General features: G+C 33.4%; 3 protein-coding genes across 6 annotated transcripts; 1 reads left to right on the plus strand and 2 right to left on the minus strand.

The window, feature by feature from the left end:
- Positions 1-241: 241 nt before the first annotated feature.
- LOC122596210 (myb family transcription factor PHL8-like) lies at positions 242-2,500 on the plus strand. 4 transcript variants are annotated; one of them, XM_043768745.1, is made up of 6 exons: positions 242-509; positions 607-683; positions 797-854; positions 971-1,049; positions 1,127-1,214; positions 1,732-2,500. In XM_043768745.1, the coding sequence occupies exons 1-6, from the start codon at positions 377-379 to the stop codon at positions 2,254-2,256; spliced, it is 960 nt and encodes a 319-aa protein (XP_043624680.1). In that variant the 5' UTR covers positions 242-376; the 3' UTR covers positions 2,257-2,500. The 4 variants fall into 4 exon arrangements, with proteins under 4 accessions (XP_043624680.1, XP_043624681.1, XP_043624684.1 ...); XM_043768746.1 differs by having other exon boundaries at positions 243-509; positions 1,130-1,214; XM_043768749.1 differs by having other exon boundaries at positions 243-509; positions 1,148-1,214.
- Positions 2,501-4,395: 1,895 nt separating this feature from the next.
- On the minus strand, positions 4,396-5,756 carry LOC122596129 (intracellular ribonuclease LX-like). The gene is made up of 4 exons (XM_043768650.1): positions 5,552-5,756; positions 5,301-5,456; positions 5,024-5,222; positions 4,396-4,763 (listed from the first exon to the last, which is right to left on the minus strand). Exons 1-4 carry the CDS (start codon positions 5,654-5,656, stop codon positions 4,507-4,509), a joined length of 717 nt encoding a protein of 238 aa, XP_043624585.1. The 5' UTR covers positions 5,657-5,756; the 3' UTR covers positions 4,396-4,506.
- A 788-nt stretch (positions 5,757-6,544) lies between these two features.
- On the minus strand, positions 6,545-12,771 carry LOC122596249. The gene is made up of 13 exons (XM_043768799.1): positions 12,559-12,771; positions 11,317-11,537; positions 11,066-11,195; positions 10,885-10,987; positions 10,684-10,807; positions 10,476-10,541; positions 9,862-9,900; positions 9,078-9,158; positions 8,948-8,995; positions 8,656-8,706; positions 8,207-8,275; positions 7,890-8,114; positions 6,545-7,209 (listed from the first exon to the last, which is right to left on the minus strand). The coding sequence occupies exons 2-13, from the start codon at positions 11,464-11,466 to the stop codon at positions 6,982-6,984; spliced, it is 1,314 nt and encodes a 437-aa protein (XP_043624734.1). The 5' UTR covers positions 11,467-11,537; positions 12,559-12,771; the 3' UTR covers positions 6,545-6,981.
- Between the last annotated feature and the right edge of the window lie 838 nt (positions 12,772-13,609).

Genomic DNA, 13,609 nt, shown 5'->3' on the forward strand with positions numbered 1-13,609 from the left:
TCAAGTCAAAGGAAAAATGAATAAAAATATAGTACCACTTTAATTTATTTTTTTTCTTCTTTGGTTTTGTGGATACATGAAATAATAATAATAATGTGAATTGAGAGAAAGCTAGGTAGAGAGACACAGCTCATGAGAGAGCATATATTCCTTCACCTTACATTACCCCACATGTGTTTCCTGATATGGTGTGAGAACAACCAACCCTTCCTACCCCCCCTCTTATAAAAGACTAATTTGAAGTGCCACATATTTCAGGCACTATCAAACCACATTTAACCAAATCCTATATATTTTTTTTTATGTTTGATCACCAATACAACATATACACCTATTTATATACTTTCTCTGTTTTTCTTTATCTATTTCAAGAACAATGGCTAATGAGAATATTCAAAACCAAGATTTGAACTTGGTATTGTCTAGTGATGCTAAGCCTAGACTCAAATGGACTCCTGAACTTCATCAACGATTTATCGATGCGGTTTCGCAACTTGGAGGCCCAGAGAGTAAGTATTTTACAAATGCTTCTATATGAAATTAAATTTTCTTTGCTTAATCTTTTTGTTGGATTTTTTTTAAAAAAAAGTTTGAATCTTTAAACAGAAGCTACACCAAAATCTTTAATGAGAGTAATGGGCATTCATGGGCTTACTCTGTACCACCTAAAGAGTCATTTGCAGGTACACTTTGAACCTTAATTATGTAATAGTTAATTAGCAAATTAGTTAACAAAATAATACGAGTATTATTATGTGATATATATGCTAAGTTTTTTTCCTCTGTATTGATGAAGAAATATAGGCTGGGAAAGGCTCAACAATCACCCGCTTGTAGTGGAAGTATGCAAGAAGGTGAGTAATTAACTAACTTTTTCTTGTGTATACTTATAATTAATGATCATTTTTTTTGGAATGCATTAGCATATAATTGGTGACAATTTATAATTATAGTCATGATTTTGATGCAGAGTTTGCAGATGATCACAGAAGTGATACCACTAGTACCGATCACAACGATGAAATAACCCCAAATAATCAAATTAACGAGTAATACACTTTTTACCTATAAGTTTCCTATCTATATGTAATATATAAAAAATTTAGAAAAACAACTTATTTTGTAGTAGTGTTTGTGATGTCAGAAGCTTGAAGATTGCTCAGGCTCTACAGATGCAAATGGAGGTACAGAGGAAGCTTCATGAACAAATAGAGGTGAAAACCAAAAAAGTTTCTAGTAAAAGTATAAATGTGCATGCATGGGCTAAAAAAAAAATAACTAAAGTTTTTTAGGTAGTTCATTTTAGTAGAAAATCTTGGATCTGTCATGCTTCTGATTGCAGTAAACTTACAAAAGTACAAATTGTGTATGAATGATACATATATACATGTCTCTTTATATGGACAGGCCTACATAGAAGCCAGTAAAGCAGTATATATATGGACATGCGTACCCTGAAAAATAAATTGTATATACTATGGTAAAAATGAAAAAAATATTTGATGTATAAAGAATGATTGTGGTCCCAATATTGGTCATCCAACGACCAATTCTGAGACCAGTATAATAAAAGATAAATCACGTAACACTATGATTAAAAGAAGATATGGGTTGAAATAAGCAATGAACTTCACTTGTATATACAGGAGTCAATTTTATACGGACTTTTAAAATTTTGGTCAAAGATGAGACCTCAATGTAATAAACAAAAAAGTTATATATATATTTCAGGTACAAAGACATTTGCAACTAAGAATTGAGGCACAGGGGAAGTATTTACAATCGGTATTACGAAAAGCCCAAGACACGCTTGCAGGGTACAATTCATCGGCTATAGAAGTGGAAGTAGCGAAAGCCGAGCTTTCACATTTAGTTTCAATGGTGGACAATGGATGTCCGAGTTCTTTATCAGTACTTACTGAGCTAGAAGATTCAACCTTAAAAAAGGACATTGAAGAAAACGCGATAACAAAATCATCATTGGAAAGCTCTTTGACATCGTCTGAGAGTTCTGGGAGAAACGAAAACGATCATCTTGTTTTGTCATTGATGGATATGAACACCGCGGAAAAGAGTGCAATGAGTAATCTAAAGAATGGAAGGAAGAGAAGTGGGAGTACAATTTCTGATGGTAATTGTCAAGGGAAAAGATTACAGAAAGATTGCAAGAAGTTTGATTTGAATAGTCAATATGTGGATGACTTTGACTTTGACTTTGAGTCAAGGTCAAACACATTGGATTTGAACTCCAAGTGAAGTATGAGTTCAATCGGGGAAAACTTTTGATGGTCTTATGTGACATTGGTGATGGATGAAAGGTTTATGCTATATATGGATGCTATTTAGATAAAAACATATCAATATCATATAGTATGTATATCTATATCTCCATTGAAAGAAGTATATAAATATGTATTTTGGAAGGTATGTGAACGTGTTTATATGCTCACAAGGCACAACATTTATGATTACTTTATATTTTGTATGTTTGTTTGCAAAATTATGAGCTATGCCTATATGAGATGCTCACAATGTTTGTTGTACGTGAACATTGATTTATGAATATTCACGTGAAAAACAGACAAAACTATGTTAAGCAAGAAATTAAATCAGGTTAACTGATAACTGATTCACTGCTAATTATATATATGATTAACCATAACTTGTTTAGCTAAAAGCCTAAAACTGTACTATTATATAAGCAATTAACATGGATTAGGATTACGAGTAGCCCATTGGCATTTATCTATTACATGTTCTAAAGCAAATAAATGCCGACGCGCTACTCTTTTGTTTTATAGCGACGGCTCATGGGGGGTCTTGTTGGTTCAATATATTGTGATGTGCAGCTCAATCCTACCTTCAAAAGTTTAAGAAATAAAATATCTTCATAGCTAAACTTATGAACTACTTTCAAATTGCCCACTACGTTCCATAATAATATGTTTGTGTTACTCAAACGAATTCAAATATATAACAAATTTTATTTTATTAATTGATAAATAACGAGCAACATTATAACCAAAGGTTGAAAAATCTTTTAAGTAGAATATAAAAACAGTCTGTCTAGTTAGGTAAAAGTAGGATCTACTTAAATTGAAAGACTCAAAATCTAAAAAAGAAAAAACAACACTGAACAATTTTTTTCTTTCTTTCAACATTATATCCAAAATTTTCTTTTGGTATCTTAAAATAATAGGCGAAGCACGCAAGCAGGGCCGCCTCATCTTGACACAAATCTATATGCTAAGCCTTATGTTTGATTAAGTTAGGTATTTTACTATTTTATTTATACATACAAACACTATCAACTAATGTCGTTAAGCGAGGATAGCACGAATGAATCAGATAATGAATAAAATAAATAAATTTTTAAAAAGATAAGATAAATATAGTAATCATGAGAAAAACAATGGGAGACCTTTTTGAGTTTGTCGATCAAAGCATATTTTAGTTGTAACCACCTTTTATATATAGTTGTACATACATTGATTATGACAAAAACCTTTATTATTATAATGATGTGTATATCATGCATTACACATTGTACTTATACAATAATTTCGATTTCCAAAAGAATATTAATCATTTGCCTTTGTTCTTTACTTGATTTCTCGATCGATCTAAAAGAAAAAGTGACCCAGAATTCGCTTCTTACCCAACTATTTGTTTCTCTTTTGACTTTTATTTTTTCATATAAGATAGATAAAAATGTGAAAAATGATTAACATGTTTGTTTTATTGTTATTATATTTGTGTACTATAAGTAAAAACTTTATCATCACGTTTAACTAACTATCATTGCATTTTAATCTAATGTTGGGATAAAATCTAAAGGCTTTTAATATCAAATAATTGATTATCTAAATTTATACTCGTATTTATTAGATAAAGTGTAGAAACAAACATGAACATGTACAAAACAGATTTTATGTTTGTGTTTGTTCATTTTTATTTTTGTTATATTTATATTCATGTTTTTTCGTTTGAATTGAAGAAAGAAAAAGAAAACCTTCATTCAAACTAAAAACTAAAACCATGTTCATGGGCTAGTAACTAGTAGGTGAATACATATAAATTTGGACTTCCAAAGAATGGGCATGTAGGCTTGTCCTGCTATAGTCAGAGAGCTTGAGTCATGTAAAATACCAGATTGGACCGGCCCAACTATAGCAAGAGTAAACCAAATGTCACAGTTTTTCTTTTTTTTTTTAAACGATATTCTAATAACTCATGCTCCTAAATTACACGCATGCCTGGATGAAACCCAGTACTCGAAAAATCCCTATTAATCCACCCCACAAATGTGGGAAGTGAGACTCGAACCCAGGTGGATCCCTCCAAGGTCAAGGAACTTACCAATGGGCCACCAACCCCATTGACACACAGTTAGTGTTCTATTAATGATACTTTTATTAGAATTTGTCATATAGATGTTTTAGTACACCAATAGTAAGATCAAGATATCCAATAAAGAATTTATACGATGAAATGTATCAAAGGACTCTAGAGTTCATCGCGAGTTGAAGCAGACGAAAATGAAGGAAGCTCAACCTTATTTCCACAGGGTCGTCCGTGAGGGAAAACTGGGCATTCGATGAACTTAGAAGCGGATGCATCGACACATTGGTACACTTGGTATATTTGGTGGTTTCCTGAGGAGTCCACATTACACTCTATAAATGGGGCATAACCCACACCCTTTGTTATTGCATCTTTGATTTGTTCCATTGTGTGAAACTTCCCATCAGCCGGTTTTATTCCTGCATCCAATTTGAGTACCATATTGGTTTAATTTCTTTTTCTTTCATATTTAATTTGTACTATGTATGCACATTTTATATTATGCCACTTCATAAAAATGTATCGATGTACATGATGTTTTATCTCAAACATTATGTCAAATAAAATAACTTTTAAAACATAATTGTCCATATAATATTTTTATGTTTCATAAAAGTTTTATGCAAACAAGTGTGATTTAAAACAAAATTACTACTTGTAGTTTGTCCATAAATTGTACCTGCATTCTTGAGAGAATTGAGAAGGTTAGATTTTTTCTGAAGGGATAGAGCGGCCTCAAAGTAACCACTTTCGTCGAAAACAGATTCAGCACAAGTTCCGTGTTTTTCCCATTCATGACGCCAAAATTTCAAGCCATCACCACTTGGGCAGGCAAGTGTTGGCCAATGCTTTTGTAAGACACTTTCAAGATTTGAAACCTATGCACATATAGAGATATGGTTGATTGATCAATAACTATTTATATGAAGATTATCACATGTGATTAGATTCACTACCTTTGAATCGTCAAAAGGGTTGGATGAGTCGCAGTTAGATGGATAGGTTCCGTCGATGTAATTAGGCCAAAGCCCGTGTATACTAAAATCTTCTTCTGGCTTCCCAGTTTTGGGATAGCAACAACCTCGCCTTGAATCGCAATAAGATGCAGGCCACTGCAAATATAATTTGTGTTTATTGTATTTGTATAATGTTAACAAGATACAACCAAAAATGTTGTATATTGTGGCTAAAAGTATTAAGAGCAAACCTGTTGAACAAAGTAAAAAAAATCAAATTCTTTAGCAACACTTAAAATCGTGACACAATGTATGACCAAAAATGTGATCACAAATGTTCTCCCATGCAACTTCATATCTCTTTGTCTCTAGATTTAGATGTGTTCAAATAAGGCTTAGAGGTACAAATTAGTTAATCAAGCTGTTTAATTGTATGTGTATATTCAAAGGGATATGTGTGTGTGTATATATAGGCTTGTACATATAATTATGTATATAACCCCTATATGTACACGAAAGTAGAATATGCCTTGCAAGTATTCTTTGGTCCTAACCTTGCTTGTTGAAGTTGGCCATTGCTTCAAGTTTATCTGTGTCTATATAAATATATCGATATAAAATTTCCAAACACGTATCAAGTTTATGTCTTAATCACATGAAATACTATCCAATGCAGATTAGATGACCTTTATTAACAAATCTAACTCTTAGATGTAATTAACTGTGAGTACTATAGACATTTAGTTAAAGAAATATCTCATGAAACATGTTTTGTTTCTACATTGTCATTATTTGATCATTGCTATAACCTAAAATAAACTTTAGGTGCATATTTTGGGGCACAAGAAAAGTGTCACGCTTCACTAATAAAATGCGTGTGCTTATAGATCGACGTAAGTACGTATAGAAAAGATGGACAAAGAGAGAGGTCTAACACCCTCAAGTAGTATATCCATCATTTTATTTACATAGATGGTACTTTACATTTTAACACAAGGATTCACCCTTAGAAATACCATTATATGTTTGATAAGAGAGTGATATGTACCAAACAAGTAGTAAAGGCCATAAAGAATTACTTTGATTATATTAGTTTCTTTGACATCAAGTTGTCAATGCCATAAAGGGCAAAGTGTGGGCAGCCTAATGGCTTTAGAAGTTTGTGTACTAATAGTTATTGAGCACTTGAGCTTGCGTACACTCAATTAGGATTACTGGTTGCCTAAAAGATACATTCCCCAAAATGGCAAGATTTCAATACCCATGATTCTTATTATTAAAATTCCATAAAATCAATCTAGAATAAGCATCAAGTAACATTACATCCCAAGTAGCACTAGCGCCAAGACAAAAGCGTTGTGGCATAACAGCTAATCGACATCAGCTTTCTAAAACTACGAACACATTCAAAGATGTCAAAAAGGAAAGGCTTTGTTTTCATGTGAATACCTTGCTACTTTTAGAAAGAAGGCGTATATATACATGATTCACTTGAAATGTCAGAAGAATACCACATAGGAACCATCAAGTTGTAGAACCGTTGTTAGTGTTATGTAATCTAACATGAATGGGATACAGAACTCTCACGATCGTCCGATATATATGCAGCAACCTAGTAGTGGTGGTGATTGTATGGCGTGGTGGTAGGAATAAAAGAGCGGTTACGTGTTGGTGGTCATGATTATGGGGGTGCATATAGAGAATCACCGGAGTCAATTGGGGTATGCATAAGTGGATTCCACCTATCGAATATGATTCTTCCCCCTCTACCAATCCTACCACGCGGATTGTATGTACGTGATGATGTGCCATTTTGTACAGAAGTGGCTGGTGGTGGTACAATGCCTGCAGCTGCTAGCTTTGCTGGATCCAGAGGCTTTGTGAAAAGTAATATAGGCTCAAGTGGATCCTGCAAAAATACCAACAATACATATAAAGTCATTATTATTTAATCAGCTATAGGTTGTGTCCCATCTACAATACAGACACATGCACCAAACCAAACAATAATTTTGGACATTCTGAATGGAAAATCGTAAGTATACAAATCCACACCCCTATTCAAATGCTTCCTAGGTGTCACTAAATTATAATCTTAATCAAACTTTAACATAAGGTAGTAAAGAAAAGTAAGGTCAGATGGGCCGTGCAAGAGGTTGAAAATCAGTCAGAGATGAAATTGGGTAGAAGTTGAAATTGCCATTTTAATAAAACTCAAAATGAACCTTGTTGGGTAACGGGGTCAAAGTGGGTCATTTCTTAGTACAAGTCAAAACTGGCCAACCGGGTTGGGTTGACCCATAAACTTTTTTTTTCAATTGATAAACTTTTATACATAATAATGTTAATGGTGATCATAAAAACAAACTACTCCGTATTACATTAGTAGGTCTTTGAATTAAATCGACATAGGAGGTTGTATGCATTAAAATTAAACATTAGAAGAGTTAAGACCCGTTCAATCCCAGGTCCCCTTTTAGCTACTTCTTATTTGACCTATTCATATGTAAACCTGTCAAGATTCCCTCCTCCAATATGCCTATATGGTAACAAAGAGAACATGAATAAAAGAGGTCATAAAAAAGTTACCAATTTCTGGAGCCATGAATACGGCCCAGGTGGACGTCTTAACTCCCGCTTCATCATTCCCCCAGAAGGCATTAGATATCTCGAGTCCATCAAAGCATGATTTTGTAGACGGTTTTGATGATAATCATCCAACTCTACAAATTCATCCTCGCTTGAAGCAAGCCTGGACAGAAAAGATGGCGGTCCAGGAAGGGCTAAATTGTCTTCAAGGAGCTCTGTTTCATTCTGAAAATCCAGAATTTGAAAAGTAGAGATCCATTAATTACACTTTAAGATTATGTACAGATATGTTACCAAAATTATGAGTATCAACTTACCTTGTACTTTGTGTGGATCCTTTGAAGGGTGACTTCACTTTCAATAACTTCTCTTTTTTTCTCTTCCCTCTGTATCAAAAGTAACATTTTACTTGTTCGCATAGCTAAATGGGTGGGATGGGTGGTTGGGTAACATGTCAGAATGAGTAACTTTTAGGTTAGGTCAGGTTGGACGGCAAACACTTCTAATACAGCAAATTAGAATGATTTTCAATAACCTGAATTTGCATAAATATTTGTAAAGCAATTTAAAAGCTTTTATGTTTTCCAGGCATTTTAATGCAACTTCAGCAGCGTCCTCTTTTAGTTGATTTTTTAGAAAAATCTATTTGACCCACTGGAGATAGAGCCGGGATGGACACACTTGTATATTAATTGGTTGAAATTAGAACCTCTAATGAAAACAGCTTTAAACAAAATAAAAGTTGGCCAAGAGATAATAGTGATACCTTAATTACAGCCTCAAGCAAAAGCTTTGCTTGCTCAAGATTACGTCTGACCTGATAAGAAGACATTAAAACATGAAATAAGAATAGATGATACATCAATATGAATATATGGTTTGTAAATAGATAGGTAACAGAAAAGGTTGGATATGCATATAGCAGAAAATGTGTGAGTGCGTGTGTGTTTTGAGAATTAATCATAATTACAAGCAGAATAGCAATAACTATATTATGAAGAACATAAACTTATTATTATGGATAAGAATCATATAGATAAGGTGGTTGCAAAACTTACTTGACGAAGCTTTTCAAATGACTGCACGTTGTTTTCCCTTCTTTGCATCTGAACATAAGACAACAAAAAGCTGAATGTAGATATGTCATTGTAGTATCACAGGGAAAGGTTAAAACTTCAAACCACTTACTCTTCTTGTATGAAGCCTATGAGCTTTTTCCCTTGGTCTAAATACATTGTATGGATTGGTATCATTAACTGGTGGAGGAGGCTGAAATCATGAAGTTCAAACAATGAAATTAACAAACAGATGTTTAAGTGAGTAATAAAAATAGATAATAACAAATTGGTTGATACAGCTAAACGGAAAGTTATCTAGTTTAAGACAGGGGTGTCAAAAAGCTGAGTCGAGTCGAGTACCAGGAATCTTAGGTTCAGCACCTTTTATAATTACTCGGGTTGAGCTTGAATATTTAGTTATTATTAGAGCACACCAGTCGTTCATGTTTTTAGCATTTATACTTAACCATATTTCAAGGCCTCAAACTCGAGCTCGAATAATCTCATTTATGAATAAACTAATCTTATACTTTCAAAACTCATAAAACTCACTATAACTAAGCTCATTGGGCTCGTGAAGCTCGAATAGCTTGCTCGACTAGAATAACTAAACGAACGAGCCGCACCAAATATTAATTTGTTAAGCTTGCCTCGTGAAATTAAGCGAGTGGTAGCTTTGTGTTCGAGTTTGACAGCTACCATGCTCAAACTCGACTTAAACGAGCTTAAACTCGAGTAGCTCGCTAAAAGCTCTACTCATTTCTACACCCCTAAGTCTAAGTTCACCTGGGATATGGAAAGTTATATCCGGTTTTAGTTTCCAAAAAACAGATGATTAAAAAAAGAAGAAGACAATAACCCTAATTTAAGCCACTGAAATCTGAACACCTCTTTAGCCACAATCAGATACTAACCTGCAAATGCCGCAAAACAGGTTTCTGCCATCTTTCTCGCTGACAAAAAAAAAAAGTAAAAATGTTAACAGCATTTTAAGTATAAAACGCTTAGCAGAAAATGGGAAATGCAAGTTTCGTTTTAATGCAAGAATGACTTTTCTATACTTTGACCACAATAAAGTTACAGATCTTTGTTTAAAATCAACCACGGATTAAGAGAGTCTTGCATAGAGAGAAAAAAGTAACAAAATCTGGAGTAATTGCAGAAAAGCAACCTTTAACACTGCTAGAACAAAGCAGCTATGTGAACAAGGATAGAAATATATACGTGTGCAGATATGCAAACTCTTCTGCATATACTTCTCATTCAAACCAGGTTCTTATGTAAATACCAAAAAAGATAGAATAGATAGGTTGACAGGAAAATTAAAAAGTAAGGTAGAAGTAACTTTTAGACATTGGATTGAATATTTGATTGAGGTGTATCAAAATCAGAATTACATATTTAAACCATGATGATCCGGAAAAAAAGGGAGAATTTTCCAGATAAAAAGTTCATATAATCAATCTATTTACCAAATTCTTTATACAAGAAGGTTGGCCATATTAACCATTACTACTAAAAGTTGCACCTTTTCTCTCCAGTAGTTGTAGATAGATTGAAACACTCCATATTTTATGGACAGAGCTTGAAGAGCCTATCAAAAAAACAAGATAAAATTAACTCGATGATCAATGCTCCAACCATTATTAAAATAAATATATAAAAACAGTATGAGTTAGACAAGAGTATCAGGAGGAGCCTATGTGAGCAACTAAGAATATTTCATTAATTACTACCTCAACAGCAGCATCGAATGTCAAAAGTACAGGTACAGGCGCACCAAGTGTAGGATTTATAACTCCTGCTTTTTCTCTTGCCTTATGATCTAATACCTCCAACTTGAAGAGAATGGTCTCCAATCTGCTCCAATAATCAAATTAGCATGAGCAAGCCTTGTGTAAGACTTTAGAGCAGTATTGTAAAGACCTGGAACTTACTTTTCAGCAGGAAGAATATCTTTTTCCTTATTGAACTCTTCAAGCCAGTCTTCATCCTCATTGTCAAGATCATACTCAACAAACTCTCCAATCTCACCCCGCACTGCAATAATTAATATATTATCAGTTACATTTTCATCAATTAAGTTCGAAAATCAACAGTTCCCAGTTGTTCACAAACCTCCCCTTGCACGTAAATAAGATGTTGGTTGCTTGAAAGTTGGAGAGTAGTCTCTTTCATATGTATCCACAATAACATATTCAGGAATAGGTATTTCAGAAACCGTTTTCTTACTAGCAACTTGTTGTACCTATAAATAAGATAACATACAGTTCCTGGCCATGAGTCCAAAACTATTGAGCACGGCAAAAAGTCACATGTACATTTCCTGATAAACTAAACGTTACTATTGCAAAAAAGCTAAATTCAACCTGTGTATCGTCAGGTTCTGCAATCAGGCGAAGCAACTGTGTACGGGTAGAAGTTGGAGTATCGTCATCTTCAAAATCTTTGATAGATTTCAATATAGGTAACTTCTTGTGTATGTCTAAGGGACGTGGCCTAACTGATGGTCTATTCATATCAGCAGATCATCTCCAAATTAATCTCAACTGTTTTCTTCAGCAATTCTACGCTCTCGTATCACTACAAACTACATTATATTTACATATCAGTCTTCATATGATAACAACTACAGCTCATACACAGAATAACATAATTATGCTACTTTTGATCTTTACTATGGTTAAAACTTTCTCCTGTAAAGTTCATAATCCGTGTGTAGCAATGTAGGTTTTGTGGTTGAAAATAAGTTGGTTACAGAAGCAGTTCACAATGTAATAACTATTGGGGTTTTTGCCCATATATTACCAACTACTATTTTATGTCGCCCATTTTGTACATACGAGTCACTAAGTCTAAAGGATGGCTTTGTGTCCCAACTGGGTCACTTTGTAACTATTAAAGTTAGCATTTTCATGCATAACGTTTAACATTATAACAAGGGTTTCGCTAGACATAGTTATATAATAATATCTAAAGATTCTAAATGTCATTTTGTTGTTAAACAGTACACATAACCACTTTTAATGACTCCTACGTACAAAAAAAAAAAAATACAATCACCAACTCGGTGAAGTGAAAAACTATGTGACACAAAAAACGAAACTATAAAGGGCTAATTACACCAAAATGTATCCACATATACCCGTTTAGTTACTGTATCCGCCTCTTGACATGACTTACTTTTGGTTGGCTACTATCGTATATATCTGACCTCTTACAACTTGCATATGTGTGACGTCTTACATACAACAACAACGAACTGAAATTATCCATACATTCACATATAAGTTTTAAAAATGCAACTTTTAAACACCCGTTTTTATGACGTGACAACTTATATAAACGTCATTTCGCCGACAACAACAACAACAAAAAAAAATTTACAATCTTACTACATAACCAAGTTTACATTTTTACATATACAAGTTGGTTTTAAAGTTCAGCATACAAAATAACAAAAAGGGAAAGCTAGGATATATATTGGGAGCAGAAAAAAGGTTCAATTTTGCCCTAATCCTGTTTACAACTTAAATTTTGCCCTAACCTGTCATTCTGTCAAGAAAGTAAAAAATTGATAGATATATGTATATATGTATATGTATATATACCGTAGTTGGGAAGAGAGGGAAAATCCGGTGGTGGGTTCAGTCAGTTATGGGCGACCGTGGTTGTAGACTTCTGGCAGAAATTTAAAGATTGACCCGACTTGAATTTATTCGGGTCGGATATAATTGGGGGAAATGGCAATGTTTTATCTTTAGTTATTCAAAATTTGTGGGATTTGAATCTTTTGGACTTTGGAGTATGTTGTTTCGAGTGCCTATTTTCGAACACAAATGACAAATGATTTTATGTTCTCTTTTTATTTAAGTGCATTTAGATGGTTAGAAATTTTCATTGTTTTATTAACCTCGATGAAAATTGAGAAATAGAATTTAACTAATAGTAAATGGTGATATATTATATGAATTATTTTTGAAAATAATTTGTAACCATTAAAAGTCACATCACAAAAAATTATTTATGATGATAATAAGGATTCATCATTAACAACATGTATCATCTTGTTCGGGACATTTCATTGAGTGTTTAGTTTTTTTATTGTTTGTTTTTTTTATCAGCTAAGACAACACTCACGTAATATGATGATGATGGTGTTGGTCTGGTAGTGACAACGGGTGATAATGGTGGTATTTAATGGTGTATCGAGTCATTTAACATTTTTTCATAATGAGAAATAAGGAAGTGGACTAGGCATGAGCAAAAGTCCCGAGAAACCGATACCAAAAATCGGTACCGATGGGAATTTGGTTTCGATATCGGTTTTTGATTTGGACGAGTTTGGTTCGGTTTGGTACCGGTTAAGTACCAAGAAATCGAAAATAAATGTCGATTTTCGATAACATATATGTTATTTAATAATATCATAATCACTTTCTTCTCCTTAATTGTTACTAACATGAACATATATTTTTTTATTGTTAGTACTATGATCCACCTTTTCATTTTCTCTTTTTACTCTGCTCTTCCTTGTACCATTCCCTGTGTTGGTCATCTTTATGCTCATCATGCTCATCTTAGATGCCATAGGCACCATCTCGTCTAAGCTAGTCACCATCTTTTCTTTTTTTTTGTATGAGGACTTTTTGGTTTACGTGC

The sequence above is a fragment of the Erigeron canadensis genome, chromosome 4 (genome assembly GCF_010389155.1).
Source record: "Erigeron canadensis isolate Cc75 chromosome 4, C_canadensis_v1, whole genome shotgun sequence".
Lineage (NCBI taxonomy): Eukaryota > Viridiplantae > Streptophyta > Magnoliopsida > Asterales > Asteraceae > Erigeron > Erigeron canadensis.

Bases quoted from the DNA above. Each gene is read 5' to 3' on its own strand.
- LOC122596210 (XM_043768745.1), top strand. From the start codon at position 377: ATGGCTAATGAGAATATTCAAAACCAAGATTTGAACTTGGTATTGTCT. The intron at 684-796 runs GTACACTTTGAA...GTATTGATGAAG, and splicing joins ACCTAAAGAGTCATTTGCAG to AAATATAGGCTGGGAAAGGC. The intron at 1,050-1,126 runs GTAATACACTTT...CTTATTTTGTAG, and splicing joins CCAAATAATCAAATTAACGA to TAGTGTTTGTGATGTCAGAA.
- LOC122596129 (XM_043768650.1), bottom strand. From the start codon at position 5,656: ATGAAGTTGCATGGGAGAACATTTGTGATCACATTTTTGGTCATACAT. The intron at 5,223-5,300 runs GTAGTGAATCTA...ATATGTGCATAG, and splicing joins ACCCTTTTGACGATTCAAAG to GTTTCAAATCTTGAAAGTGT. The intron at 4,764-5,023 runs GTACAATTTATG...AATTGGATGCAG, and splicing joins CAATTCTCTCAAGAATGCAG to GAATAAAACCGGCTGATGGG.
- LOC122596249 (XM_043768799.1), bottom strand. From the start codon at position 11,466: ATGAATAGACCATCAGTTAGGCCACGTCCCTTAGACATACACAAGAAG. The intron at 10,542-10,683 runs GTAGTAATTAAT...TTTTTTTGATAG, and splicing joins CATTCGATGCTGCTGTTGAG to GCTCTTCAAGCTCTGTCCAT. The intron at 9,901-10,475 runs GTGCAACTTTTA...TTTTTTTGTCAG, and splicing joins ACAACTACTGGAGAGAAAAG to CGAGAAAGATGGCAGAAACC.